Source organism: Megalobrama amblycephala, linkage group LG21 (assembly GCF_018812025.1).
Source record: "Megalobrama amblycephala isolate DHTTF-2021 linkage group LG21, ASM1881202v1, whole genome shotgun sequence".
Taxonomy (NCBI): Eukaryota; Metazoa; Chordata; class Actinopteri; order Cypriniformes; family Xenocyprididae; genus Megalobrama; species Megalobrama amblycephala.
Window position 1 is genome coordinate 28016224 of NC_063064.1, and position 26275 is coordinate 28042498.

The following is a 26275-nucleotide window of genomic DNA, read 5'->3' on the forward strand; positions in this document are numbered from 1 at the left end:
ACAACTCTATAGAGTAATCATTACTAATGTAACACATTCGAGTAATTCCCAAAAAGGAATCGCTGAATATTTTCTCGAATACTTCAAACGCACCTACTGAATCAACTGGTTCGAAATGTTCAATGAATCATTTGGAACAGATTCAGCGATTCCTTCTGGGCAACTTAAAAGAGTCAGAATTCGGGAAATCAGACCCTGCATCCCAATGTGCATACTATCTGCTCTAAATAGTTGAAAATTACAAATGTCACAAACTATTTAGGATGGATAGTATGCACATTGGGACGGAGTCAGAGTCTTTTAAGTGAATCAGTTTGATGAATCAGTCAAAGTTCCAGACACTAATTAACTGTGCATCCATGCATGTGTGGTGTAGGCGGAGAATCTTGTCAAATCTTTCCCGATGAATCCAGTCTGGCTCTGAATAGGCGGGATTTAGAGGATTAAGGTGAGTCAGGATTGTGAAACCCCTGGTGGAAAATCGACCCACCCTGCCAGGTTCAGTCGCGTGGACTAATGTTTGTGAGTTTGCATTTGTCTTTCTTCGCTATTACAACCACTTTCTGGAGCCTTATGGTATTGTTCAAGCGTTAACTGTTAAAGCGTTGGTATGATTTCTATTTGAGTCTTTCGCTTTCATGGAAACTGTTTTGCTGTGTCTCAAACATACTTGTATTTTGGCCATTATTGGCAGGTTGAGAGTCTGAACGCTGCAGGCAGGTTGTTAAATTCTGCGTAACTGTATCTGTTTATCTTGAGGAATGTGGGGGGTTTACTTTCACTACTTGTACTGTGCTGTTATTCGTGAAAGTAAAATGTTGAATGAGTTTGTAATGCAGCTCTGACTTTATTTTAGCAAACGTGCTGACTTCTGTTTTTCCATTCGTTTTATTATTATTATTTGGAATAGTAGATAAAGCAAACACCAGGCTCAGACTGAGATATGGGTGAGACAGCTGGCAGGGAACATGGGATTGTTACAAGATCTGCTGAGGTAAAAATGTTTGAAATGCTGTAGGCTAAATCTGAAACTGCATCTGTGGTATTATTGTATAGTTTCCTCCCACACATTGGGATGATTGCATCATGAACTCAGTTTTGCTTTTACTGAGTAAATGTCTGTGTGTCTAGTATATTGGCTCATTTCCTGTGGATGACAGTTGTTTGGATGATCAGATTCAGCAGCTGCACACTCAGCTGAAGTCTCTCAAGGTAATTTGTGTGAAGTGTATCTCAAGAGTATGTTTGCTTTTTTTATATTTGTTTGCAATGCAAAAGTTTGGATACTTGACTGAATTTGTTTTTAAGAGACTTTTGATCTAAATACAGGCATATGTGCTGAAATTTAGTTTTGTAAGCCAACATAAATTATGCACATACATCCATTTGGGTATTTCACCATTTTAATTACTATTATTGTACACTTTGGAAAATTATTTAGAACGATATTAAAGGGTTAGTTCACCCAAAAATGAAAATTCTGTCATTTATTACTCACCCTCATGTCGTTCCACACCTGTAAGACCTTCGTTAATCTTCAGAACACAAATTAAGATATTTTAGTTGAAATCCGATGGCTCCGTGAGGCCTGCATAGGGAGTAATGACACTTCCTCTCTCAAGATCCATAAAGGTACTAAAAACATATTTAAATCAGTTCATGTGAGTACAGTGGTTCAATATTAATATTATAAAGCGATGAGAATATTTTTGGTGCGTCAAAAAAATAAAAATAAAAAAATAACGACTTATTTAGTGATGGCCGATTTCAAAACACTGCTTCAGGAAGCATTGGAGCACAAATGAATCGATGTGTCGAATCATGATTCAGATCGCGTGTCAAACTGCCAACGGCTGAAATCATGTGACTTTGGCGCTCTGAACAGCAGATTCGATACACTGATTCATTTGTTCTCCGAAGCTTTCTGAAGCAGTGTTTTGAAATCGGCCATCACTAAAGTCTTTTTTTTTTTTTGGTGCACCAAAAATATTCTCGTCGCTTTATACTATTAATGTTGAACCACTGTACTCACTTGAACTGATTTAGATGTGTTTTTAGTACCTTTATGGATCTTGAGAGAGGAAATGTCATTGCTCCCTATGGAGGCCTCACTGAGCCATTGGATTTCAACTAAAATATCTTAATTTGTGTTCCGAAGATTAACGAAGGTCTTACGGGTGTGGAACGGCATGAGGGTGAGTAATAAATGACAGAATTTTCATTTTTGGGTGAACTAACCCTTTAAGAACATTATCATTACTACACTACATACAGTGCTGGGTAGATTACTTATAAATTGTAGTCGGTTAATGATTCCAAATTACATGATAATTGTAGTTAGTACCATAATCCATTACATTACACATTTAAGGTAATATAATCTGACTACTTTTTGATGACTTTTAGATTGATTTGTTGAACAGGATAATCTTGTACCATATTGATATAAATACAAAAAGAAACTAAATGTATTCTGTTTATCAACAACATGACGTGCATTAAATATTATATTACATCACAGTATTCCAGATTAGGGTTTGTGATGGAACTGCACGAGGGGTCGTAAGTTTAATGAAAAGCTATTAATTAAATCATAAAAATGAAGCTATCAAAATAAAATGCACTAAAAAATCTGAAAAATTTTATTTGTTTACCTGCATGTGACCATTAGCCAACATCAGAGAACTGTGAAATTAAAGGTGCAATATGTAACGTTTTCTGTCCGCTAGAGGCCTATTCAAAACAAAGGCGTAGCTTGATGATGCCAAGTTTGAGCGCGGAATCTTGGGACATGTGGTCTTCAGCTCACAAGTCGGTGGAAAAGAATCGATATAGGACTCGGGCAGAAATCATGTTCATGGATGTGATTATTAACGTTACTGTAGTATGAAGCAGAGCAGGACCGTGTGTTGTGGGAGCTGAATGAGGACACTGGAGCGAATGCGCAACACACGCCTCACGAGCAGCGGAACTTTTATTACGTCACAGTTGCCGGCGCTGCTTCCGCTTTTCCGGTCATGAGTATGAGGTATCACAGCTCTGTTTATCATATTAGATACATTTAAATGATGTTATAACGTTACTATGTGCGTTCGCTCGGCAGCTGCTGTGAGACACTTGTTGCACACTGCAGTGAGATAGATCGATTTTTATAATATCATATTAAATGCTGGATGGCTTGTGTTGATAAATGGCATGCAATTAATTTTAAAAAGTATTGTTTGATAGAGAAAATGCTGGATTACTGTTATTAAAAATAAAGCTGCATCTGATTATGCTATGTTAGCTATTTGACAAAATGGTGTTTTTCTCTGAGGCATGGTAAAGTATGATACTTGCAAAAAAATCAAGAAAATTAGATTTAAACAATAAGACTATTAAACGTGTTGAGCTATATAACAATAGTTTTCTGTCTATAATTATAAAACAGTTGTTCCCTTGTCTATTAAAATGTAATATATTAAAGCGTCTTTGGTGTTTCCATGGCTACAAAATAAATCTGGAAACTGAGGGTAACGCGGGTATGACGCAATTGACAGGCGACTCCTCACATGTCCCAGAACCTTGGTTAAAACTGCAATTTTCTCAAGATTTACCAATCATTGGAAACATTTGGGATATTGTAAGTACTCAAGTGAACAAAATAGTGGTTTTTGGATATTTTACTGCAAAATTCTTACATATTGCACCTTTAAATGAAATTATTATTATTATTATTATTTTAATATAGACTTAATTTTTATTATTGACCTAACTTATTAACTTAATCTCAACCTCTTAGGTCAAAGAGGTTAAGCTTTGAAAAAGTGTTTTACTTTGCTGTTATTGTACAACGTGAAGAAAATCTGAAGTTTTGACTGGTAATGTAGATTATTATTGAACATCTGTCTTTGCAGAACTGCAAGAGCAAGCGAACAGTCTCATTGAGATTCTCTGTCAAAGGAGTCAAAGTTTATGATGAAGATGAAAAGGTAAGATCATCTTGGGATTTCTAATGTTTCTCTTTGTGTATGTCAGATGGTTAAACTCTTTGGTGTGTATCTCCTCAGACGCTCCTCATGGCTCACGCCATGTGTCGAGTCTCGCTGTCCACCGCCCGTCCGCCTGATGCCCAGTTTGCCTTTGTATCCCATAATCCTGGAAATTCTGATGCCCAGCTCTATTGCCACCTCTTCAGAGCCAGACATGCCCGAGCTGTAAGCCTCAACATGACAAAGTAATATTGCACGTTTGTTCTAGAATCAAGAATGTGGTTGTAGGTTTTTCGAGTCACAATAGTGATGTTTAGAAGTGTCAAAACATGTTTAATCTCCTTGTTATGCTATATACACTCATGTTTCCTAACTAGATATGATTAGAGAGGTCATATTATGCTCTTTTACAAAGTCATATCCCTTACCATAACTGCAAGTTTCAACACGCTACTAACACAACTCAATCAGGTCTCGCCCCCTATTTTGCATATGCTTTGTTTGGGAATTATTTAAATGAGGAATACGTGTACATTCCCTTAAGAAAACCTAAGACTACAAAGGTGGTTTCACAGAGTTCAGAAACACTGATATAGAGAAGAACTCCCTTTGGAGTGACTTTGTGCTTTGTAAATTTTCAGATGTTTTTCATGCTCAAACGGTAACATTACACACTAAAGAAAGTTAAAGAGTTTTAAAAGAGCACAATAGTTAGAAATGAGAATAAATGCTCAACCACTGCAAGAATTTGATGGGGTTTTTTTTCCCCCATTTAAAGGCCCAGTTCCTGAACCTGCTGCTTTGCCGCTGTTTTCAACTGTATTTTCTGGAGAAGCACCCAGAGGAAGCTCAGGGCGAGCGTTCGGAGGAGAAACCAACCCGAACGCCATCGCTGCTTAATCAAGGATTTCCTCTCAGTGTCAGCGCCTTGGTATCTTTCCGCAGGGCCCCGACTCAAGGCCTGCTACCAGGGGCAAAGGTTTGTTCTCACTGTATCTAGCACATATTGCTTTTTGAAGTTTATTATAACCTTGATAAATTTTAAAAATAAAGTTGATGCGAGTGGCATAGAAAACATTTGATATGAGAACTAGTTCGATATTATTGAATGATGCCCAAAAAAAAATGGCTGAAAGTTTCAGCGATTCCTTTTGGAGCTCTTAAGAGGGAAAATCCTGGTTTTTGTCCCCCTTTTTTATTTTTATTGTTTTCCCGAATCATAAATGTGCAGTGATTTAAGTTGATTGAGATGTAAGTTTGTCTAAATCTATTATAAATATTTTATTATTTTTAGATACAATAGCCTATAATTATTTATTTTTTAAACGTATTTATTTTTGTGAAAATTTTTTTTTTTTTTTTTTTTTTTTTTTTTTTTTTTTTTTTTTTTAAATCAACTTTTTGAATTTACATTATTGGATGTAATATGTTAAAAATATTTTTATAGAAATAGAATCAGGTGTGATATCTATGGAAGCTTGTTTCCGCCAAAGAATAAAACGATTTAAAAGATAATTGCAACTTTTAATTTCACAATTCTGTCTTTTGTTCTCACAATTGCGAAATGTAAACGCGGTATAAACTCACAATTCTGTCTTCTTTTTTTCTTTTTTTTGAAACTGCAAGTTTATATCTCGCAATTCAGACTTCTTTTCTCAGAATTGAGAGATAAACTCGCATTGGGAGTATAAGGTCCAGTTCTGATGGGGAAAAAGACTGACTTTTTTTCTGCCACTGAATAAAAAAGGTTATATCACGCAACTCTGAGAAAAATCAAAATTGTGAGATAAAAAGTTGCAATTACCTTTTTTAGTTTTTTTTTATTCATTGGTGGAAACAAGCTTCCATAATTATGTTACAACACTGATGACAATGTGAATCGAAAATGTCTGCATTTGGCCTCTAAATCAGTGTTTTGTTTTGTTTTTGTAAGAAGTCTTGTACTATTTTGTGTGTGAGCTCCTATTCTTGTAGAACTTTTTTTTAATTTATTTTATAAAAAATATTTTTATTGATAGCATATTCTTGTCAATTGAGCTTAAGTTGTCAATATTCCTTTAAAACTGCCTAATTCCTGAGTTTTTCCATAATTGGAATACTGTACTGTTCTGCAAGGTGTTCATGTCCATTTCCCTTAACAGGTGTTCTCACAATCAAGCACTGAGCAAGTGAGCAGTCCTGAAGATGGTCCCACTTCCTCTCCAACTATAGTTCGCAAAATGGCGATCCGGACCAAAGAACTGCGCTCCGGAGCGTATCGCTCTTTTACATGTACTCCCCTCAAGCAGCGCCACCTTCAGGATAAACTGAGTGCACCACAAGGTGGGATAAGTGTTCATAGGACCCTTTCGAGAGTGAGAGAGTTCTTTAGGTAATGCACACATCTGGATGAAGTGGCTGGCCTAATTAAAACACAACGGGTTAATTTATTATACTGATAGTTTTATCTTTTGGTTTTGGTGGATGGTTAGTCAGAAAAGGTGGTGGGGATTCCAACATTGTTATTTCTGCTAGTGTCTTCTTTTTTTTTTTTATATATATAATATAATATAATATAATATAATATAATATAATATAATATAATATAATATAATATAATATAATATAATATAATATAATATATAATATATATATATATATATATATATATATATATATATATATATATATATATATATATACAAATATAATATTTCATGGGAAATTCCAGTGCGTGTTCATTTGTCTTTGCGTCTTTGACCAGGCTTATATGGCATGTGCTGTGGATGCAGTTGCTTAGAAAAGACTGCAGCTGTCTTTGGTTTCATATGATTTACAAAATCAGAGAATATTTGTTTCCCATTTGAGAAAAAAAAATTCAGTAATAAATTGCAATTTTATGTTTCAAACCTACATGGCAATAGAGAGGAGATAAAGATCTGTACTGCAGCTTGAAATAATAATAGGCTAATGATAAAAAAAAAAAAATACTTATAAAGTCAGTAAAATGTGTGCTACTCAGAATATTTTCATTAAAATTCTTTTCTAAAATAAGACTGAACTTGTGGTCAGCCCGAACTAGGATTGCTGCAATGTTTTCTTTTGCCAAAGAAAACAAACACTGACATATCATTTGTGAAACCAACGTGAACTTGGTTCCTGTGGGAATCTGAGGAATCTTTTCCTTTTGTGAAACAGAAAAGGAACGAGCCAGTGCAAACGCATGCAAGTCTCGAGCTCCCAGTTTGGCAGAGACAGAAGAAGCTCTGGCTCAAGCTGTGTGGTGCTGGGCTGGCGTGTCTAGGTCAGTATTGGTGCACAATGGCACTGCTGTCAAGGTTACAATCACAAAAATCTTAATGCTTTTTCTTATTTTCAAGCAGTATCTCTTAAAGGGATAGTTCACCCAAAAATGAGAACTCATTATTTACTCACTCTCAAGTTGCTCCAAACCTGTATGAGTTTCTTTCTTCTGCTGAACACAAAACAAGATATTTTGAGGAATGTGTATATCCAAACAGTTGATGGGCCCATTGACTTCCATAGTATGGAAAAAAATAGTAAGGGGTCCATCAACTGTTTGGTTACCGACAGTCTTCAAAATATTTTCTTTTGTGTAGCAGAAGAAAGAAATTTATACAGGTTTGGAACAACTTGAGGGTGAGTAAATTATGGTAGTACATCAAAGGAATTCATTTACACTGGTATTTATATTGTTCAGTAGTTTAGTGTTGAGTATTTGTTTTCCTTTACAGCGACTGTAGTTCCTCACTCCTGGGAGATGATGTCTTGGGTGCCTTCCTCCTGTGTCCTCATCCAAAAAAGCCCAACCGTGGGTCTCTTATAGTCCGCTTCCCATCAGGACTGGTGACTCATGCTATTAAGAATTCCAAGGGGAAGTTTCGCCTTGAGGTGAGCAAAAATGAAACCTTTTTTTCATTAATGGTTTTGTTTTCATTCCTTCACTCTAAAATGGCAAATGTTTCGTCTTCATTTACAGAAGTGCCACAATGACTTCGAAAGCCTCGCTGCTTTGATCGAGCACTACACCGAGTTCAGAGAGGAGCTGGAATGTTCTCTGAGCTGTGCCCGTGTCAACCACTCTTACGATTGGGAAGAGATCGTCAATAAGAGTTCACGTTCACCGCAGGACAACAAGAAAGGCCCATTTAAGAGCCACAGTTGGGTTTGAATCCTCTTTCATGCTCTGTGGTTATTTTTTATATAATTTTTTTTTAAAAACTACATATTTTACTTGGTTTTAACGATTACAGAGCTGCTGACATTAGTAAACCTTCCTAACCAGGATCTTAAGTCACTGGCACATTTTTTTTGATATTTTGAATGGACACTTTGTTTTTGCCTGTTGGCAATAACCTCAACCCTCTAAAGCACTCACTTTGGTGGTATTTGGTTTAAATTTATTTTCCAGGGATACAAGCACTTATGTTTTTTCATGTAAATGTCAGATTTAAATGTGTACTCAACTTTTGCTTACATGCATACTTATGTATGTACCCTGTATTATGTCTTCAAAATTATGTGTTGTATGTTTATATTGCTTGCCTTTTTTTACACTCGCGGTCATATATTATCACCAGTTTTAGAAAGAACTTTTTTTTGTGAAAACCTCAAAGCCTAAAAATGTCCACTAGCCAGTTAATGGATTTTTTTTTTTTTCTTTGTCTGCCTTTGCTGCTTTAAAATGTTTACTTCTTGCACATTTCACCTCCTCAATACACACATTTTCTGTTATTAGCATTGCATCAGTGTAAATGAACTGTCTTGCCTCTTTGCATAAACTGATTTTACTGTCGTTTTGTGTCCTTTTAATGTTCATTAGTGCAACTAAATCTAGTGCTTCACTAAAACTAGTGCAATACTGCCATTTAACTAGAGAGATGTCACACAAATTGAGTAGGTAATTTGGTAAAGATTTTAAATTTGTCTATATAAATCTTCACCCAATTATTTATGTCTGTCTATCTATACATCTATGAATGAGGTGTGTGTGTGTGTGTGTGTGTGTGTACTTGTTTATATTACATTGTGGGGACAAAAAATGTGTGTGTGTGTGTGTGTGTATGTATGTATATATATATATATATATATATATATATATATATATATATATATATATATATATATATATATATATATATATATATATATATATATATATATATATATATATATATATATATATATATATATATATATATATATATAAAAAATGCGTATGTATGTGTATATACAGGTGCTGGTCATATAATTAGAATATTGTGAAAAAGTTCTTTTTTTTTTTTTTTTTTTTTTTTTTTTTAAATGAAACTTTCATATATTCTAGATTCCCTACATGTAAAGTAAAACATTTCAAACGTTTTTTTTAAATTGTGATGATTAAAGCGTACAGCTCATGAAAGTCCAAAATCCAGTATCTCAAAATATTAGAATATTTCCTAAGATCAATCAAAAAATGGATTTTCAAAACAGAAAAGTTCAAGTTTTTTAAAGTATGTTCATTTGTGCACTCAATACTTGGTCGGCAGCACATATTACAGCAAATGACTTGCTCCTAGCACAAATTACAGCATCAGTGAAGTGTGGCATGGAAGTGATCAGCCTGTGGCACTGCTGAGGCACTATTGAGCCTTCAGATCATCTGTATATTGTTGGATCGACTGTTTCTCATCTTTCTCTTGAAAATATCCCATAGATTCAGGGGTCAGGCATGTTGGCTGGCCAATAAAACACAGTAATATCATGGTCAGCAAACCACTTGGAAGTGGTTTTTGCACTGTGGGCAGGTGCTAAAGTCCTGCTGGAAAAGGAAATCAGCTTCTCCATAAAGCTTGTCAGCAGATGGAAGCATAAAGTGCTCCAAAATCTCCTGGAAGATGGCTGCATTGACTTTGTGCTTGATAAAACACAATGGACCAACACCAGCAGATGTCACGGCCCCCCCAAATCATTACTAACTTCAGAAACTTCACACTAGACTTCAAGCAGCTTGGATTCTGTGCCTCTCCAGTCTTCCTTCAGACTCTGGGACCATGATTTCAACATGAAATGCAAAATTTACTTTTATCTTAAAAGAGGACTTTCGACCACTGTTCACTGTCCAGTTCTTTTTCTCCTTAGCCAAGGTAAGATGCTTCTGACGTTGTTTCTGTTTCAGAAGTGGCTTGGTAGTCCTTTTCCTGAAGATGTCTGAGTGTGGTGACTCTTGATGCGCTGACTCCGGCTTCATTTGACTCATTGTGAAGCTCTCCCAAGTGTCTGAATCGGCTTTACTTGACAGTATTCTCAAGCTTGTGGTCATCCCTGTTGCTTGTGACCTTTGCCTACCCAATTTCTTCCTTCTAGTCAACTTTGCATTTAATATGCTTTGATACATCACTCTGTAAACAGCCACCACATTCAGTAATGACCATATGTGACTTACTCTCTTTGTGGAGGGTGTCAATGATTGTCTCCTGGACCATTGCCAAGTCTTCCCCATTAGTGTGGTTTCAAAGAATTGATACTGTAGAGATGGTCATTTAGTGAAACTCAAATGTAAATATTCTAATATTTTGAGATACTGGATTTTGGACTTTCATTACACTGTACACTCTAATCAACAAATAAAAAATAAATAAAAAAACTTTTGAAATGTTTTACTTTACATGTAGGGAATCTAGTATAAATGAATGTTTCATTTTTTAAAATAAAATAATGTGTGTGTGTGTATATATATATGTGTGTGTATATATATATATATATGTGTGTGTATATATATATATATATATATATATATATATATATATATATATATATATATGTGTGTGTGTCTGAGGGGATAGATAGATGATAGATAGATAGATAGATAGATAGATAGATAGATAGATAGATAGATAGATAGATAGATAGATAGATAGATAGATAGATAGATAATACAAACACACATTCTATATGTCCTAAAAATGTTTTGTTTTTTAAGCTCTGCTTTGACATTTTCATGTCTGCCTATCATGCACATTTCTCCATACTCATTACTGTAAAGCCTATTGATATTTAACTTGTAACGTTATATGATCATATTTGTTGACATTTTGTAGTTGATTTTAATTTTCTCACGATGTGTTAAAGTATATACTGCGAATTTTGGGGGATATTTTGTGCTTATTTTTATTTTTACTGGTCCTAAAAAAATTTTTATACAAAATACATGGACATTTATTAATACATGTCGGCTGTATTTATTATATTTTATGCAAATAACAAACAATATCCAGTGCGCATGTCACGGGGGGCGCTTTGTGCTGATGCAGCCGGCGAGTTTGAAGTTTGGAGTTGCTAGGCAACGCCGAAAGCCTCAGCGAGAGAAACACGCTGCTTTAATGTCGCGAACCGCAGCCTGACCTTAAACGGGCCTTTATGGACCCTGGACCGGATGACAGTGTTCGTAAGCGTCTTTTCTGATAACAGAAGAGCTGCTCGTCTTCATGAGATGACCATGACACACTGCAGTCTGATCTTTAGAGTGAAATTTCAGTGACCACACCATCCGTCCTGATGGCATCCGAATCCGTGAAGGTGGTCGTCAGGTGTCGACCACTGAACGACAGAGAGAAGGTGCTGAACTGTAAGATGGTGGTTTCCATTGACAGCAGTCATTGTCAGTGTTTCATTGAGAAACCTGGAGCCTCGGAAGAGCCGCCCAAACAATTCACGTTTGATGGGACTTATTATATGAACCATTCCACCGAGCAGATCTACAACGAGATCGCATATCCTCTGGTGGAGGTAATATTGATTTTTTTTGTGTGTGATTGGTCAGTGTGACAGCTAGATCCTCTATAGGGTCTAACATTTTCCAGTGTGCATACTCATAGATATGGGTTATCTGATACCTGTTGTCCTTATTAGTCCATGGGCCAGACGAGATGTCGGTACCACTCAAGGTGGCAAAGGTTGCTTATACTTTTTGAAAAGATACATGTCTGTAGTTAACATTTTTGTATGATAACCCTTCTGGATTCACAGCTAAATTAGTGTTATCAGCTGTTAAAGTTACACTCCCCCATTGAAAAAACACGTTTTTGACACAGGTGCATACCTTGTTATTGACCTTTATTAAAGACACATTTACATATTTTATGTTGTTATGTTTGGTATCATTTTAAAGGGGACAGTCTGAGCTTTCATTCAAGTCCTTTTATGAACACTTTGGAAAAGTACAGCCTACCCTGGAGCTCATCAAACTTTTAATCACACATATTTTCCTGCCATTTCCGCCTAAGTCATCTTTTGTCTTTTAATCCTGTGGCATCAGGGAGCATCAGAGATACAAAATGTGAACACTGTAATACTGACATGACTCTAAGGATTCAGAAAATGTATAATTTCCTCATATTATCTCATTTTGATGGGGTGGTTTTCAGCCTTATATCAGACATGGGGGGTTTTTTTTTTTTTTTTTTTTTGAAAAAAGAAGTCAAAATAGTAAGCAGACCAAAGTCAGTGAGATTGATTCACACTCATTTTATATTTGTTGAAAGAATGGCAATAATTTCACAATCATTTTACAACTATGAACAACCAACAATAAAGTTTACATTTGTCAGGTATTGTGCAAACACCATTGTATGTACATTGGTAATAATACAAACAAAATCTAAAACTTTATGATAATAATAATAATAACAATATCAACCTTCAGAACATCAGCAGGACTCTTCACTCAAACAGGTCATCACTTTCTTCATCTGATTCCCCAAGTTCAAATTTGGGCTGTGGATCATCAGCTTGTTTTTGATTGCTGCAGGTTTGCAATCTACACATATCTGTGCAGGACAGTCCATTTGACAGGCATGTGCAATCTGGAAGTTTACATGAACGCACACACTTGCAAGAAAGCAGCTCCAACACCATTTCTGGTGCAGGTGCAGAACGCATCCAATGAATGGCCAACTTGCCATCATTGATGGTCCAACCATGCAGAGTTGGGCTTGGCACCACAGGTGAAGTTTGTAAACAGCTCTTCCAGATTGCTGCTTGATAGTTTGACCGTTGAACATGCATGTAAAGACAGTCTCTACATGGTGGCAGCTGGCTAGACTCAATTGCTCCCCTTTTGGCACGGAACAGCTGGTGACGTAGTTCATTGACTTTACCTGTGCTCTTATTAGCGGTGTACATGCAACAGGTAAACTGTTCAATTTTCTGGAAAAGATCCTCTGTTACATTCCAAGACTTCCCCAGTTGACTGAAGGTGTCTTGGTATGAGGTGTCCTTTTTCAGCATCTTCAGGGCTTTCAACTTCCCTTGACCAGCAAATGCACTGACCGTATCACAGCCTGTGAATGCATGTAGACCAATTAGGCTATCACACATGCCATATCCAATTGAGCCTACCAGTTTAGTGATGTCAACAAAACGGGTACGATTCTGTGTTCCACATTTTTGATAAATAGGACAGGTGATATCTTTCTGGAATGCAAGACAAAGCACCATGACATCAGTGTCCTCAGCTGTGATGATTACGGACTTTGAGCCTGCATTAGATGCATGCAATGCATGCAGCAGCAAACGTGTGTCAGCTTCCTCGTGTGTCGAGTGCAACTCTGTTACTTCCTCACACTTCTCCTTTGTCAGCTTGTAACAAGTTTCTTCACAGGTCATGTACAGAGTTTTGCCATGCAGCAATTGTCTGTATTGTGGATGCTTCCATTCTGCCACTAGAAACTTGATTAGGCTGTTCTTGTTGGAGGAACTACAAAGGAATTTCCGCCACTGTCTCACATAGTGCCCACCTACAAGGTTCTTGTGCTGGAGAGCGGAGTCTGCACCCCGGTTTACTCGTTCAGCATCTTTGATGGAAGTTTGGTGATAGACATCAAAAACAACATCTAGTCTCTCACTTTTCTCACCTTCTTGCAGGACCGACAGCAACGCTGACTTTGCCACCTGTGCAAAGGTTCTGTTGTCGCCATTCATTTTTTGAATAAGGCTCATCCCATCAATGATGCAAGCAGATGGTGTTGGGATGTGTTCTGCTGGAGAGACATTCTTTTCGAGTTCTCTAGCAAGTGCAGCCTTGTTGGTTTTTCGTAAGGTGCCATCAGTGTTGGCGAGTGCCCATGGCAGCGGGCCAAGGGGGTGAGAGAGAACATCCTTCATATTAACATTTCTGCTTTCAGCTACAAGGATCATGTGGCTAAACAGATTTCTATCGGCCTTGAGAACAACATCTTGTCCTTTCTTTCCATGAGATCTTTTTGTGTTGATGTTGGAGAATGTTTTGAGGCCTTGTTTGGTCATCTTGTCAAGGAATTTTAAAGATGTTGGGTCCTCTTCTAGTCTTGATTGTCTAAATATCTGGTAAGCCTCTTCCCCGATCTCAGAGGCTCTCAGGAGATCCCTGGTCACATCAGGAGGAGCAATGGAGCCAGTTGAGAGGCTAACCAAATCAATGCCATTGGGGGCCATAGGATTGAGCCAGTTATTTTCCATAAGGTCAACGAGAGACTTGACATCCTTCTCATCTCTGATGATCCGTGAAGCCTGTAGATCTTGATGGGACAGCTTGGAGCTGCCTTGACCTATCAGGTCTCTCAGCTGTCTGAGGAACAAAGATCTGTATTCAGCCATTAGGTAATATTTGGTCACAGCTCCTGGCTTCAAACTGAATCCTTTTGTACCTCCAGCTGTCTGGGTGTCTTTGTTTACAGTTTCCTCTATGGCTTGGTCAACAGGGATTCGACCAAAGGTATTGGTGGAGCCCATCTGTACAGAGAAACAACCTTCCATGAATTCTTTGAACACATCTGGGTGTGTGGAGGGCAGTTGCAACATTTGAGCATAGTAGTAGGGAAGGTAGCGTGCATAATTTATTCTGTCATATGCGAAGCACCAAGGAATCATCGCTCGAATGCTCGCCAAGTGAAGAATCCAGTCTCCCTCTCTCGATGCCCTTATGAGCCCCAACAAGATTTCCACCATGTCCAAGTAAGACATCCAGAATGCAGAAAGACTGCCATTTCCATTTCTGAGAAACTCGCAGTATACTTCGAAAAGCTCCATGATGCGTGTACAAGGGCTGCTCTCAAGGACCTCCTTCAAAGCATCCTCTGAAACCTCTTCCCTGAGGGTAAGAATTGACTTCTGTGTTTCCTCGAGGTAACCTCTGCTGGTTGGGTGGTTATCTTCCAACCAGGCCAGGAAACCATTCCATGCTAGCCGCATGAATGCCTCATACAGAAGCTTATGTAGTCGCACAGCCCTGTTGTACTTGCGACCATCCAATACACCAGCAACAGAACCTTCTGCTACAACACCAGATTCAATGCAGAGGTCTCGGAGTCCAGCGTCTTCAAAACGCTTCCCTAGTATTCCCAACATTGTGCAAATTGTGTGGAATACACCATGTCTGGGAATGATGTTTTGGAACTCACTGTGTTTCCATCCAATCTCAACAGCCTTTGCATAAAGAGCTTGGTCGAAGACACAAACAATCTTTTTCAGGCCTAACTGTTGCATGATCTTTAATGACTGGTTGAGCACCTCTTTGACTGTAGCCATTTGTGTTGCTGGAGCATTGATTGTGGGCAGGTAGCCTATATTGTTGGGGATGACCACCAATTTGTCTCGCGTTAGGATGTTGAAGCCTGTCCAGCTGCTGATTGGCTGTTCTTCTTGTTGTGGCAAGCGTGCAAGCACCCAAATAAGGTTCTTTTTTCGAGCAAGCTGAGTATTGGCTGCAGTATTGATGTCTGCACATTTGCTTTGTGGCGGACCCACTCGTTGTCCAGCATTGTAAGAAGGCAACATTGTTGCAGGTGCACTGATGCTCCGTTGCTTTGTTTTGGAAACAGCTGGCTTGGGTTGGACAGCATCTTGGTCAGATTTCTTTGCTTGCACAGCTATCCCATTCACTCTATGGGATGTTCCCATACCACTGACTGTTTCCTCCAAGCGATCAATGTTGTCCCAGGCTAAAGTAGTGAATAGGCCAGGATGGATGTTAGTGGGCAAAGCTATATCACTTTCAGTGGAAATGAGTTTTTGGAGACAGAGGGCTGTGTCAATCTCCTCCAGCTGTGAATAAGACACACAGTGACCGAGCCTGTTTAAGATGTTTATCAGCTCTACATTGCCTGTTAATGACTTGACACTAAATGGGAGAATGATATGCTTAGAGGGTTTTACACTTCCACATGTCACTGCATATACTATATCTTGACCAAACGATTGCACAAGCCGCTGAACTCTCTGCGTTGCATGAAGAACATCATGACAACCTGTGAGTAGATAACAAAGGAAAACGCTAAGTGACTCTGGAATGGTAGGGCATTCTTCTTCTGATTTAACATCAGGTGGCCAGGACTGAGGAACATCTTGTTCCTTGATGTCTGCTCTCAAATGTATGGCTACTCTTGCTACAGCATCTTTGTCTTTAATTTTCAGGTTGTGGTTTTCTTTGACAAGTTCCCTCATGGACAAATTATCTGGATAGAGCAGGAGTTTTCCATTATCGTCAGGGATGATGTGGAGTGCTCCACCAAACTCATGCTCAAGCTTTCGCCGTATGTGCTTTTTGGTTGCATTTTTGACGTGGATGATTCCTTTGGATTCCATTGAAGCAGTCAGTCTGGAAGTTAGATCAGTCATAGACATCACTTTAGGGTTGGCAAAAAGCTCCACCCTGATGAACTGAAATAGTTCATCAAATGATGATTGTACAGCAGCATCATACTGGGCTTCAACATCATCACATTCATCACAGGCTGACACATTTTTAGGGATGTCTTCTTTTGTGTACAATCTGTAACAAGATCTGTGGTAGTGTCCCTCTGCTGCTACAAGGTCTCTACTTACAATAGCCAGTATTCTACTGTCCATTTTTTTTGTGGCTACACTTCGTATCTTTTCATCAGCTCGAAGTTCTCTACACTGTACCACTTTTTCCCTTTTATTTTGTCCTTTTACATATTTGTCAGTTTTTTGACAAAATATGCACTCCTCGCTGTAAGTCCTACATGTTGATGAGACATGTCTAGCTTCTCTTTTAGATTCTTTCTTTTTATTAGAGCCACTAGCACTTTGTTTCTCTTTTTCAAGAATGCCATCAAGAAGTTTCTTCATAGTGAAGATACTGCGACACTTTCTGTGGTAATAAAGTATTGGAATCTTTCCCTCAGGAAGGTCTTCTACCATTTCTAAAATTGGTGCGTGGTTCCGTATCTGAGCTGCCCTGAGCAGAGTTTTCCAGGAGTCAACTCCTTGTAGTGAAACCAACTTATCTTTATCATCAGAGCAGTGGATGATACACTCCATTTTTGGCTCTGGACTGTCATTTGCTTCCTTGCTGGTTGCCATATTAACTGTTATCTTTGGCTTTACAGAAATAAAGCTTACCTAACTGACATAGGTTGACGTGTTGACTCTCATTGTGCCTAACTGTCAACTAACCATCAAATATTAAACCCTACAGATCTGGTACAGCATTCTGGGAGCATAAGCATGACCTTAAACATTCTGTAACCAAAGAAACCATTCCTCACACAACAAGCATACTTTTTGTTACTGTCTGAAGCAAAGATTCTAGAGCAGAGTTCTGAAGCCCAGGCAACATATCAAACAGAAGTGGTCAGACAGTACTGACCAGACCAGCAATATCAAATTCAAATCACAGAGTTCATAAGATGGTTGAGTACAAATGAAAGTCAGAGGCCAATGGGATTAAAACCTCAGAGTTTGGCAAAACTAGTTTTCTTCAAAAAACGCCATGTCTGATATAAGGCACAAGTCATCCCATCAGAATGAGATAATACATGGAAATTATACATTTTCTGAATCCTTAGAGTCATGTCAGTATTACAGTGTTCACATTTTGTATCTCTGATGCTCCCTGATGCCACAGGATTAAAAGACAAAAGATGACTTAGGCGGAAATGGCAGGAAAATGTGTGTGATTAAAAGTTTGATGAGCTCCAGGGTAGGCTGTACTTTTCCAAAGTGTTCATAAAAGGACTTGAATGAAAGCTCAGAATGTCCCCTTTAAAATGATACCAAACATAACAACATAAAATATGTAAATGTGTCTTTAATAAAGGTCAATAACAAGGTATGCACCTGTGTCAAAAACGTGTTTTTTCAATGGGGGAGTGTAACTTTAACAGCTGATAACACTAATTTAGCTGTGACTCCAGAAGGGTTATCATACAAAAATGTTAACTACAGACATGTATCTTTTCAAAAAGTATAAGCAACCTTTGCCACCTTGAGTGGTACCGACATCTCGTCTGGCCCATGGACTATATCTGAAACAGAATACCACAGAGTTTAAATTAGTCACGGAAGTAACCTACAGCCCTTCCTATAATTGATTATTTACTAGATACACATGTAAATTGGGCCCTTTAGACTCTATCTATCTATCTATCTATCTATCTATCTATCTATCTATCTATCTATCTATCTATCTATCTATCTATCTATCTATCTATCTATCTATCTATCTATCTATCTATCTATCTCTCTGTCTATCTATCTATCTATCTATCTATCTATCTATCTATCTGTCTATCTATCTATCTATCTATCTATCTGTCTGTCTGTCTCTCTGTCTATCTATCTATCTATCTATCTGTCTGTCTGTCTGTCATCTATCTATTTGTCTGTCTATTGTCTGTCTGTCTGTCTATCATCTGTCTGTCTATCTATCTATCTATCATCTGTCTCTGGTTATCTATCTATCTATCTATCTATCTATCTATCTATCTATCTATCTATCTATCTATCTGTCTGTCTCTCTGTCTATCTATCTATCTATCTATCTATCTATCTATCTGTTTATCTATCTGTTTATCTATCTATCTATCTATCTATCTGTCTGTCTATCTATCTTTCTATCTATCTGTCTGTCTGTCTGTTATCTATCTATTTGTCTGTCTATATCGTCTGTCTGTCTATCATCTATCTATCTATCTATCTATCTATCTATCTATCTATCTATCTATCTATCATCTGTCTCTGGTTATCTATCTATCTATCTATCTATCTATCTATCTATCTATCTATCTATCTATATATCTGTCTGTCTGTCTGTCTGTCTGTCTATGTTTTTGTATCATGTACTAATCAGTGTCAAATATATCATTATTTTATAAACAGGGTGTAACTGAGGGCTACAATGGGACCATTTTTGCTTATGGACAAACAGGAAGTGGCAAGTCGTTTACTATGCAAGGTGTTCTAGATCCTCCTTCCCAGAGGGGAATCATCCCTAGAGCTTTTGAGCACATCTTTGAGACAATCCAGGTAACCTGTTTGCATATTTAGATAGGAAGGATACAATCATAGTATAAAATCTAATATTCTCTGACTTATAATATTCAATATGACAGTAAATGGAATGAAAGTGAAATATTATAAATACATTACTACCATTCAAAAGTTTGTGGTCAGTAAGATGTTTAGAGCCGAAATACTATATATTCCTTGTGATAAAGTTTTTAAGTGACATTTAACCTTTTCTATAAGTGTGCAGAGAACACCAAATTCCTTGTACGGGCCTCTTACCTGGAAATTTACAAGGAGGAAATCAGAGATCTTTTGGCAAAAGACACCAAACAGAAGATGGAAGTAAGTCTCCACTGATCACACATAGCTCATTGTATATTAGTTAACATGGACTGAATGTCTCAATGCTGTGTGTGTTGAAGCTGAAGGAGCATCCTGAGCGTGGTGTGTATGTACGGGATCTGTCCATGCATACGGTGCACAGCGTTGGGGAATGTGAGCGGATCATGGATCAGGGCTGGAGGAATCGCTCTGTGGGATACACACTCATGAACAAAGATTCATCTCGCTCACACTCCATATTCACCATTCACCTGGAGATCTGCAACACAGGTTTGTGTCTCAATCACACATTTTTACTGAGTTCTGCTTAAATAAATGTATATAAAACATCTGTAATCTTCATATGAGCTTAGATGCTGCAGGTGAAGAACATCTGCGTGCTGGGAAGCTCAATCTCGTGGACCTTGCAGGTAGTGAACGACAGTCGAAAACCGGTGCTACTGGAGATCGCCTTCAAGAAGCCACCAAAATCAACTTGTCCCTTTCAGCCCTTGGCAATGTTATATCTGCGTTGGTGGACGGTCGTTCCAAGCACATCCCGTATCGCGATTCCAAACTCACTCGTTTGCTTCAGGACTCTCTGGGCGGAAACACTCGTACCCTCATGGTAGCCTGTCTCTCACCTGCCGACAACAATTACGAAGAGAGCATCAGTACTCTACGCTACGCCAATCGCGCCAAGAGCATCCAAAACCGTCCCCGCATCAACGAGGACCCAAAAGATGCCCTCCTTCGCGAGTATCAGGAGGAAATCAAGAAGTTGCGGGCGTTAATCTCTGGGCAGCTGGGGTCTACCAACCTCAGCTGTAAGAAACACATAATTTGTGTACATTTGAATCTCTTTGAATTGTGAAAGAGCACAATTTCGACTTATTTTTGTCTGTTATCAGCACTTCTGACAGGTCAGAAGTCAGGAGATTCTTCAGCTGCTGTGTCGCGACCCCAGAGCAACACATCAGAGAGCGAAGCAGAGAAAGACAGGATAAAAGAGGTGTGTAGAGTCTTTAAAGGGATAGTTCACCCAAAAATGAAAATTCTGTCATTAATTACTCACCCTCATGTCGTTCCAAACCCGTAAGACCTTCGTTCATCTTCAGAACACAAATGGAGATCTTTTTAATGAAATCTGAGAGCTTTCTGGGCCTTGAAAGTGGTAGTTGCATAGGCTGTCAATGGAGGGACAGAAAGCTCTCAGATTTCATTAAAAAGATCTTCATTTGTGTTCGGAAGATGAACGAATGTCTTACGAGCTTGGAATGACATGAAGCTGAGTAATTAATGACAGAATTTTCATTTTTGGGTGAACTAACCCTTTAATGTTGTTGTTTCTGCACTAGGATGAGGCCTTCACCTCAGGAGATGAAGGATTTTTGAAGAAACTTTCTATTTTAATGTGTTGATTGGTTTTCTCATTGTCAATAGAAATAATTAAATACTAGGTAAGATCAAACAGTAGAGCATTGCCAAGGTCATGGGTTCAATTCCCACAGAAAGCCAGTTGCTTTGGATAAAAGTGTCTGCCAGTGCCAAATTCATTAATGTACATGTAAATGTAAATTTAGGAATATGAGAAGAAACTAGCGAGGCTGCAGGCCGAGTATGATGCTGAACAAGAGTCCAAAGTCAAGCTCCAGGAGGACATTGCTGCCTTGAGAACATCATACGAGACCAGACTCTCTTCTTTGGAGAGGTCCAGAGCTAGTCGAGCACACACCACTGGTAATGTTGAAACTAGTTTACTTTAGGTACAACTTTAGGTTCTAGATTGTCTTAATCTGGTCGAATTTCTCCTGCAATCTCTCCTTAAACAGGTGGCCTTCCTAAAGAAGAGCCCATCACTGCACCTGTGGCTACAGAAGAACGGGCCAGTGTTGACCATGATGTACCCGAGGTGCTTTGTTTTTGTCTAAAACTTGGTTTAAGTAGTCAAGTCAAATTTATTTAGATGGTGTTTTCACAATACACATTGTTTCAAAGCAAAAAATAACAGAAAATCGTGACTTTAATGCTTAGAATATCTTAATATCTTCATGCCTTATAGTCGCATTTAGCAGATTAGAGCTGGGCGATAATATAGATTACATTTTGCAGCAATGCTCTAGTATATGTCGCACTTAAGTGAGTATACTATATGTAAGCAGCTAAAGTTGTACATACTAATACTTTATATAAAGAGCTGGGCAATAATGCAGTTAAATTTTGCAATGAAATAAAAAGTCTGGCTATTTGCTATATAGTTTATATCACTTTGTGAGTGTATTGTATGTATGCAGATTAAGTTGACGATAATATAACTATATATAGAGCTATGCGAAAATACAATTTACATTTTTGTGACAATATAAACAATCACGCAGCCGAGTAGGTCATGCAGATGTGTTTAAAATTTAAAAGAGTTACTGAGTTTTTTTAATCTCACAAATCTAAATGACTCTTATTTGTGTAGGAGAGTCCGTCTTCTGCTGCTGCTAGTGTCGAAGGAGCTCCCAGTGCAGAGAGTTCGGTTTCAGATACAATTGTGGTTGCCAGACCAGTTCAACTGGACCAGAAGCATGTTTTAGAAAGGTGAGATGCTCAGACAGCCATTTGCGGTCAAGAGTTTGGTCAAATACAAAAGGCACCAAAAAGTATTTGAACACTTAAAAATGTACACTCTTAAACATGCTGGGCCTTTAAGAGGGAAGGAGAATGAATTATCTGGATGGTAATAGCTATGGACATAATAACATTTGGATAAATATGGAGGGGATGAACTTAATTGCTGCCTCTGTTATATTTTGTTGGCCTAAAGGCTGCAGCAGCTGGAGCAGGAGTTTGTGGGTGGAGAGCAGGTGAGGAACGAGGAACTGAAGCAGAGACACAGACAGAGGAAGACTCTGGCTGACCAGAGGAAGAAGCAGCTAATCGAAGCTCTGAGCCAGAGCAGTGAGGAAAGTGACAGCGTGCTGCTGAACGTGTACGATTCCATTCAGGAGGAAGTTCATGCCAAGAGCAGACACCTGGAGAACACACAGAAGAAGGTTAGAGCTTTTAGTACTCAGATAATATTTAGTATTCACTCAGAATTCGACTGTTACTTAAAGGGATAGTTCACCCAAAAATGAAAATTCTGTCATCATTTAATCACCGTCAAGTTGTTCCAAACCTGTATGAGTTTCTTTCTTCTGCTGAACACAAAAGAAGATATTCTGAAGAATGTCGGAAACAGTTGATGGACCCCATTGACTTTTCTCCACTCTGTGGATGTCAATATGGCCCATCAACTGTTTAGATACACATATTCTTCAAAATATCTTGTTTTGTGTTCAACAGAAGAAAGAAATTCGTACAGGTTTGGAACAACTTGAGGGTGAGTAAATTATGATAGAATTTTCATCTTTGGGTGAACTATCCCTTTAACATGTCACTGTTCAAAAATGAAGCTTTTTTTTTTCTTGCACCAACTTCTAAATTCTATTTCTAGTTTTGTTATTGAGATGACTTTAGAACCATCTAAAATGTCCAACCATCTGTTTATGTAATGAACAGCTGAAAGCTGCCAAGTTGGAGATCAGAGATCTTCAGGCAGAGTTTGAGATGGAGAGAGATGATTATCTGGCCACCATCCGGCGCCTGGAGCGGGAAGGCCAGCTCCTTCAAGGAATCTTGGAGCGCATGGTGCCCCTGGTGCGCAGGGACTGTAACTACAGCAACCTGGATCGGCTGCGGAAGGAGGCAGTGTGGGATGAAGATGGAGGGACATGGAGACTGCCAGAGGTTGTGGTGCAGAAAACGAGCTTACCTGCAGGTGAAGTGTTGGGAAGAGAACGGCTGCACTGGGAAATTGATGATCTTTGTATAATATACTTTAAAAATGAAAGTTTATTTTATAAACTATACTTTTATATACTAGTTTCTAATGGGATCATAGAAGATACAAAAAAATTGCTTTTTTTAAATTATAATAATAAATCACGAAGAACAAGATGCTTTTAAATTGAGCATTTCCAAAAAAGAATATGCGCAGGTGCACAAAAAAAGCAAATGTTTCAGTCAGTTCTTGTGTGATTTAAAGGTATATTCTCTCTCTTCTTGCTCTACAGTGCCTCCTTCAGGTGCCATTGCCCCTGGCAGACTTTCAGCACGCAGGAATTCTGCCTCAGACCTTGTCGACCCTTTTGTGGTATTCAGACAGTGAATTAACACCATTCAAACATGACTTCTGACATTTATACACAGATACACTACATACGAATCAGATATATCAGTGCTAGATTAATGTGCAACATTCAATAATGGGGTTTTACACTTGAAATTGCTAGCTGAGGATCATTTTAAACCTGGATTAAAGCAATCCTGTGTCACCTTAATTATTTGCATAATAGTAATATAATAATATTGCCTTTTCATTACTCCAAATAAAGCGTGTTAAATAAAGCGTGTTAAAAGTTTATGTAACAAGTACAAAGCACATGAATATTTAATGAGGCAAGCACAGTTTAGTTTATGATTGGTCAACATTCTAGCCCTAATGCAGTTGACACTGTATAACTCTGGCATTACAATCCAGGTTTGGGCGTATACTAGGGTTAAAAGTGGTCTTAACCCACTTTTACAAAATATGTTTGAAATGTTATTAATTTTAACCCAGGGTTAAAAGCACCCTGGGCTGAGTGTAGAGTGAAAAGTGTTTTAGATCCTTAGAATCTTACTTATGAATATGAAAAACATCCATATCTTTGATGCATGTCCAACTGACTCCAAATCTCTTTTTAGCAAGAAGAGGAGGAAGACCGCTACAAGTTAATGTTGAACCGCAGTGATAGCCAACATATCGCCACTAACTACTTCAAGCCAAAACGGACCAGTCAGCTGTTGGCTGGCGACTCTATTAAAAACACAAGTAAGAAGTTGATGTAATATAAACCATTACAGATTCATGTTCATTTGTTTCTCTCATGCAACTGTGGTATGTTTATAAATGTTGCTAATTCTAATCATTTTCTCACAGTGAATTATTCTGGTTCAGTCGGTAATGGTTCAGCCCACCAGACCTCCAGCGGGTCCAGTTTGTCTCCTCTTAGTGTAGAATCTCTCCTTCCACGCCCCTTCCGTTTGGAGTCCCTTGGAGTCCCACCTGCACACGGCAAAGTAAAACGCAAGAAGAGCAAGGCGCTCATCCCAACTGAGAACATCTGATGGGACATGGCTTTCCAAATCCCTTGTTTATATAAGAGAGCCCAGAGCTTTGTCTTTTTAAGCTGCTGTTATCTGTTTTTATTTCATTTGTAGATATGTAAAGATATATTTTTATTGTATTAGTGCTTAATGACATGCAGGGTAATTTTGTGATCTAACGTCTTTCAGTTCTAAATGTCACACAATGTGGCATGTAAGCACTGTGTAAAACATAGGAATTTGAACTAATACTACCTGAAGTAGAAATAATGCTACCTAATGTGCTGCAGTGTTTTTACTGAGAGGTTTCAGCACTGAAAACCCATGCTGCTGTCTTACTATATTTTTGTCTTGAAAAACTAGTTTCTTTGTCCTTTTTAAGATTTATCCCATAAATGAAAGGTTCTAATAACTGAGGATGTTTCAGAGAAAGTATTTTAATATGGGGTCACTTATAAAGCATTTTATCTGTGTACACCATTTTAAAGTACAATTTGCTTCTGAAGCGACTCTTAATGGATAAAATTAAGGTTCGCTTTTGTTCCCATGGGCCAATATGAACATACATCACATTAGCAGTTTAAATGGGTTGCAAATGTTGTTTTGTGTTGTTTAATTTCCTTCATTTTTCTATTTGGACATTTTGGTGAGTCATCTCTTGTAGCCAGACTCATAACAAGTATGAAAAAGTCCCCCTGTGGTGAAAATCAAGTTTTATATGTCTATGTGGTGTTTTAAAATGCTTTAAGACAAACCATGAGCAAATTCATAAATGAACACCATTTCTGAGTATTTTCTCTTCAGACAGTTTCAAAAACGTGTTTTGAATCGCTGGTGATTCTGACGTCACAAACTACCTTGTAACCAATCACATCAAAGTGCCAACGGGCTTTAGCATATCATTAACTGTAATGGCTCTAAAGCAGGGGAGTCCTGGTATATTTTGGGTATATGATGTATATTACGATGTTATGATGAACTATATGCTACGGAAGAGGATTAGGGCCAAGCAATAATAAAAAAATAAAACCATCTCGAGATTAAAGTTGTTAAATTTCGAGAAAAAAGTCGAAATAAAATGTGAGAATAAACTCATTAAATTACGAGAAAAAAACTCGTTAAATGTCGAGAAAAAAGTTGAGATAAAATGTTGAGAATAAAGTCATTAAATTACGAGAAAAAAGTCGTTAAATTACGAGAACAAATTCGTTAAATTATGAGAAAAATTTTAAATTTTGAGAAAAAAGTCGAGATAAAATGTTGAGAATAAAGTCATTAAATTACGAGAAAAAACTCATTAAATTTCAAGAAAAAAGTCGAGATAAAATGTTGAGAATAAAGTCATTAAATTACGAGAAAAAAGTCATTAAATTACGAGAACAAATTCGTTAAATTATGAGAAAAATGTTGTTAAATTTCGAGAATAAAGTCATTAACTAATTTATTCTCGTAATTTAACGAATTTGTTCTCGTAATTTAACGACTTTTTTCTCGTAATTAAATGACTTTATTCTCAATATTTTATCTCAACTTTATCT

At 37.7% G+C, this 26275-nt stretch overlaps 2 protein-coding genes across 7 annotated transcripts; both read left to right on the forward strand.

Annotated features, from left to right (window-relative positions):
- Positions 1-308: 308 nt before the first annotated feature.
- On the forward strand, positions 309-8766 carry sh2d5 (SH2 domain containing 5). Of its 6 annotated transcripts, none has more exons than XM_048173237.1 (10): positions 309-448; positions 911-994; positions 1132-1212; positions 3897-3971; positions 4050-4196; positions 4750-4950; positions 6113-6293; positions 7149-7254; positions 7706-7862; positions 7951-8766. In XM_048173237.1, exons 2-10 carry the CDS (start codon positions 944-946, stop codon positions 8140-8142), a joined length of 1191 nt encoding a protein of 396 aa, XP_048029194.1. In that variant the 5' UTR covers positions 309-448; positions 911-943; the 3' UTR covers positions 8143-8766. The 6 variants fall into 6 exon arrangements, with proteins under 6 accessions (XP_048029194.1, XP_048029191.1, XP_048029195.1 ...); XM_048173234.1 differs by having other exon boundaries at positions 374-522; XM_048173238.1 differs by having other exon boundaries at positions 429-448; positions 914-994.
- Positions 8767-11278: 2512 nt separating this feature from the next.
- On the forward strand, positions 11279-25740 carry kif17 (kinesin family member 17). The gene is made up of 14 exons (XM_048173231.1): positions 11279-11738; positions 19110-19256; positions 19479-19580; positions 19661-19850; positions 19934-20386; positions 20471-20571; positions 21143-21299; positions 21392-21471; positions 22027-22145; positions 22372-22600; positions 23109-23367; positions 23663-23742; positions 24336-24462; positions 24571-25740. The coding sequence occupies exons 1-14, from the start codon at positions 11508-11510 to the stop codon at positions 24756-24758; spliced, it is 2463 nt and encodes an 820-aa protein (XP_048029188.1). The 5' UTR covers positions 11279-11507; the 3' UTR covers positions 24759-25740.
- The last annotated feature ends 535 nt before the right edge of the window (positions 25741-26275 follow it).

What these genes read in the sequence shown, in the direction of transcription:
- kif17 (XM_048173231.1), top strand. Translation starts at nt 11,508, where the DNA reads ATGGCATCCGAATCCGTGAAGGTGGTCGTCAGGTGTCGACCACTGAAC. An exon ending in TGGAGAACACACAGAAGAAG is followed by an intron (nt 22,601 to 23,108) that starts GTTAGAGCTTTT and finishes TGTAATGAACAG; the next exon opens with CTGAAAGCTGCCAAGTTGGA. An exon ending in ACCTTGTCGACCCTTTTGTG is followed by an intron (nt 23,743 to 24,335) that starts GTATTCAGACAG and finishes ATCTCTTTTTAG; the next exon opens with CAAGAAGAGGAGGAAGACCG.
- sh2d5 (XM_048173237.1), top strand. Translation starts at nt 944, where the DNA reads ATGGGTGAGACAGCTGGCAGGGAACATGGGATTGTTACAAGATCTGCT. An exon ending in TTTATGATGAAGATGAAAAG is followed by an intron (nt 3,972 to 4,049) that starts GTAAGATCATCT and finishes GTATCTCCTCAG; the next exon opens with ACGCTCCTCATGGCTCACGC. An exon ending in TGCTGGGCTGGCGTGTCTAG is followed by an intron (nt 7,255 to 7,705) that starts GTCAGTATTGGT and finishes TTTCCTTTACAG; the next exon opens with CGACTGTAGTTCCTCACTCC.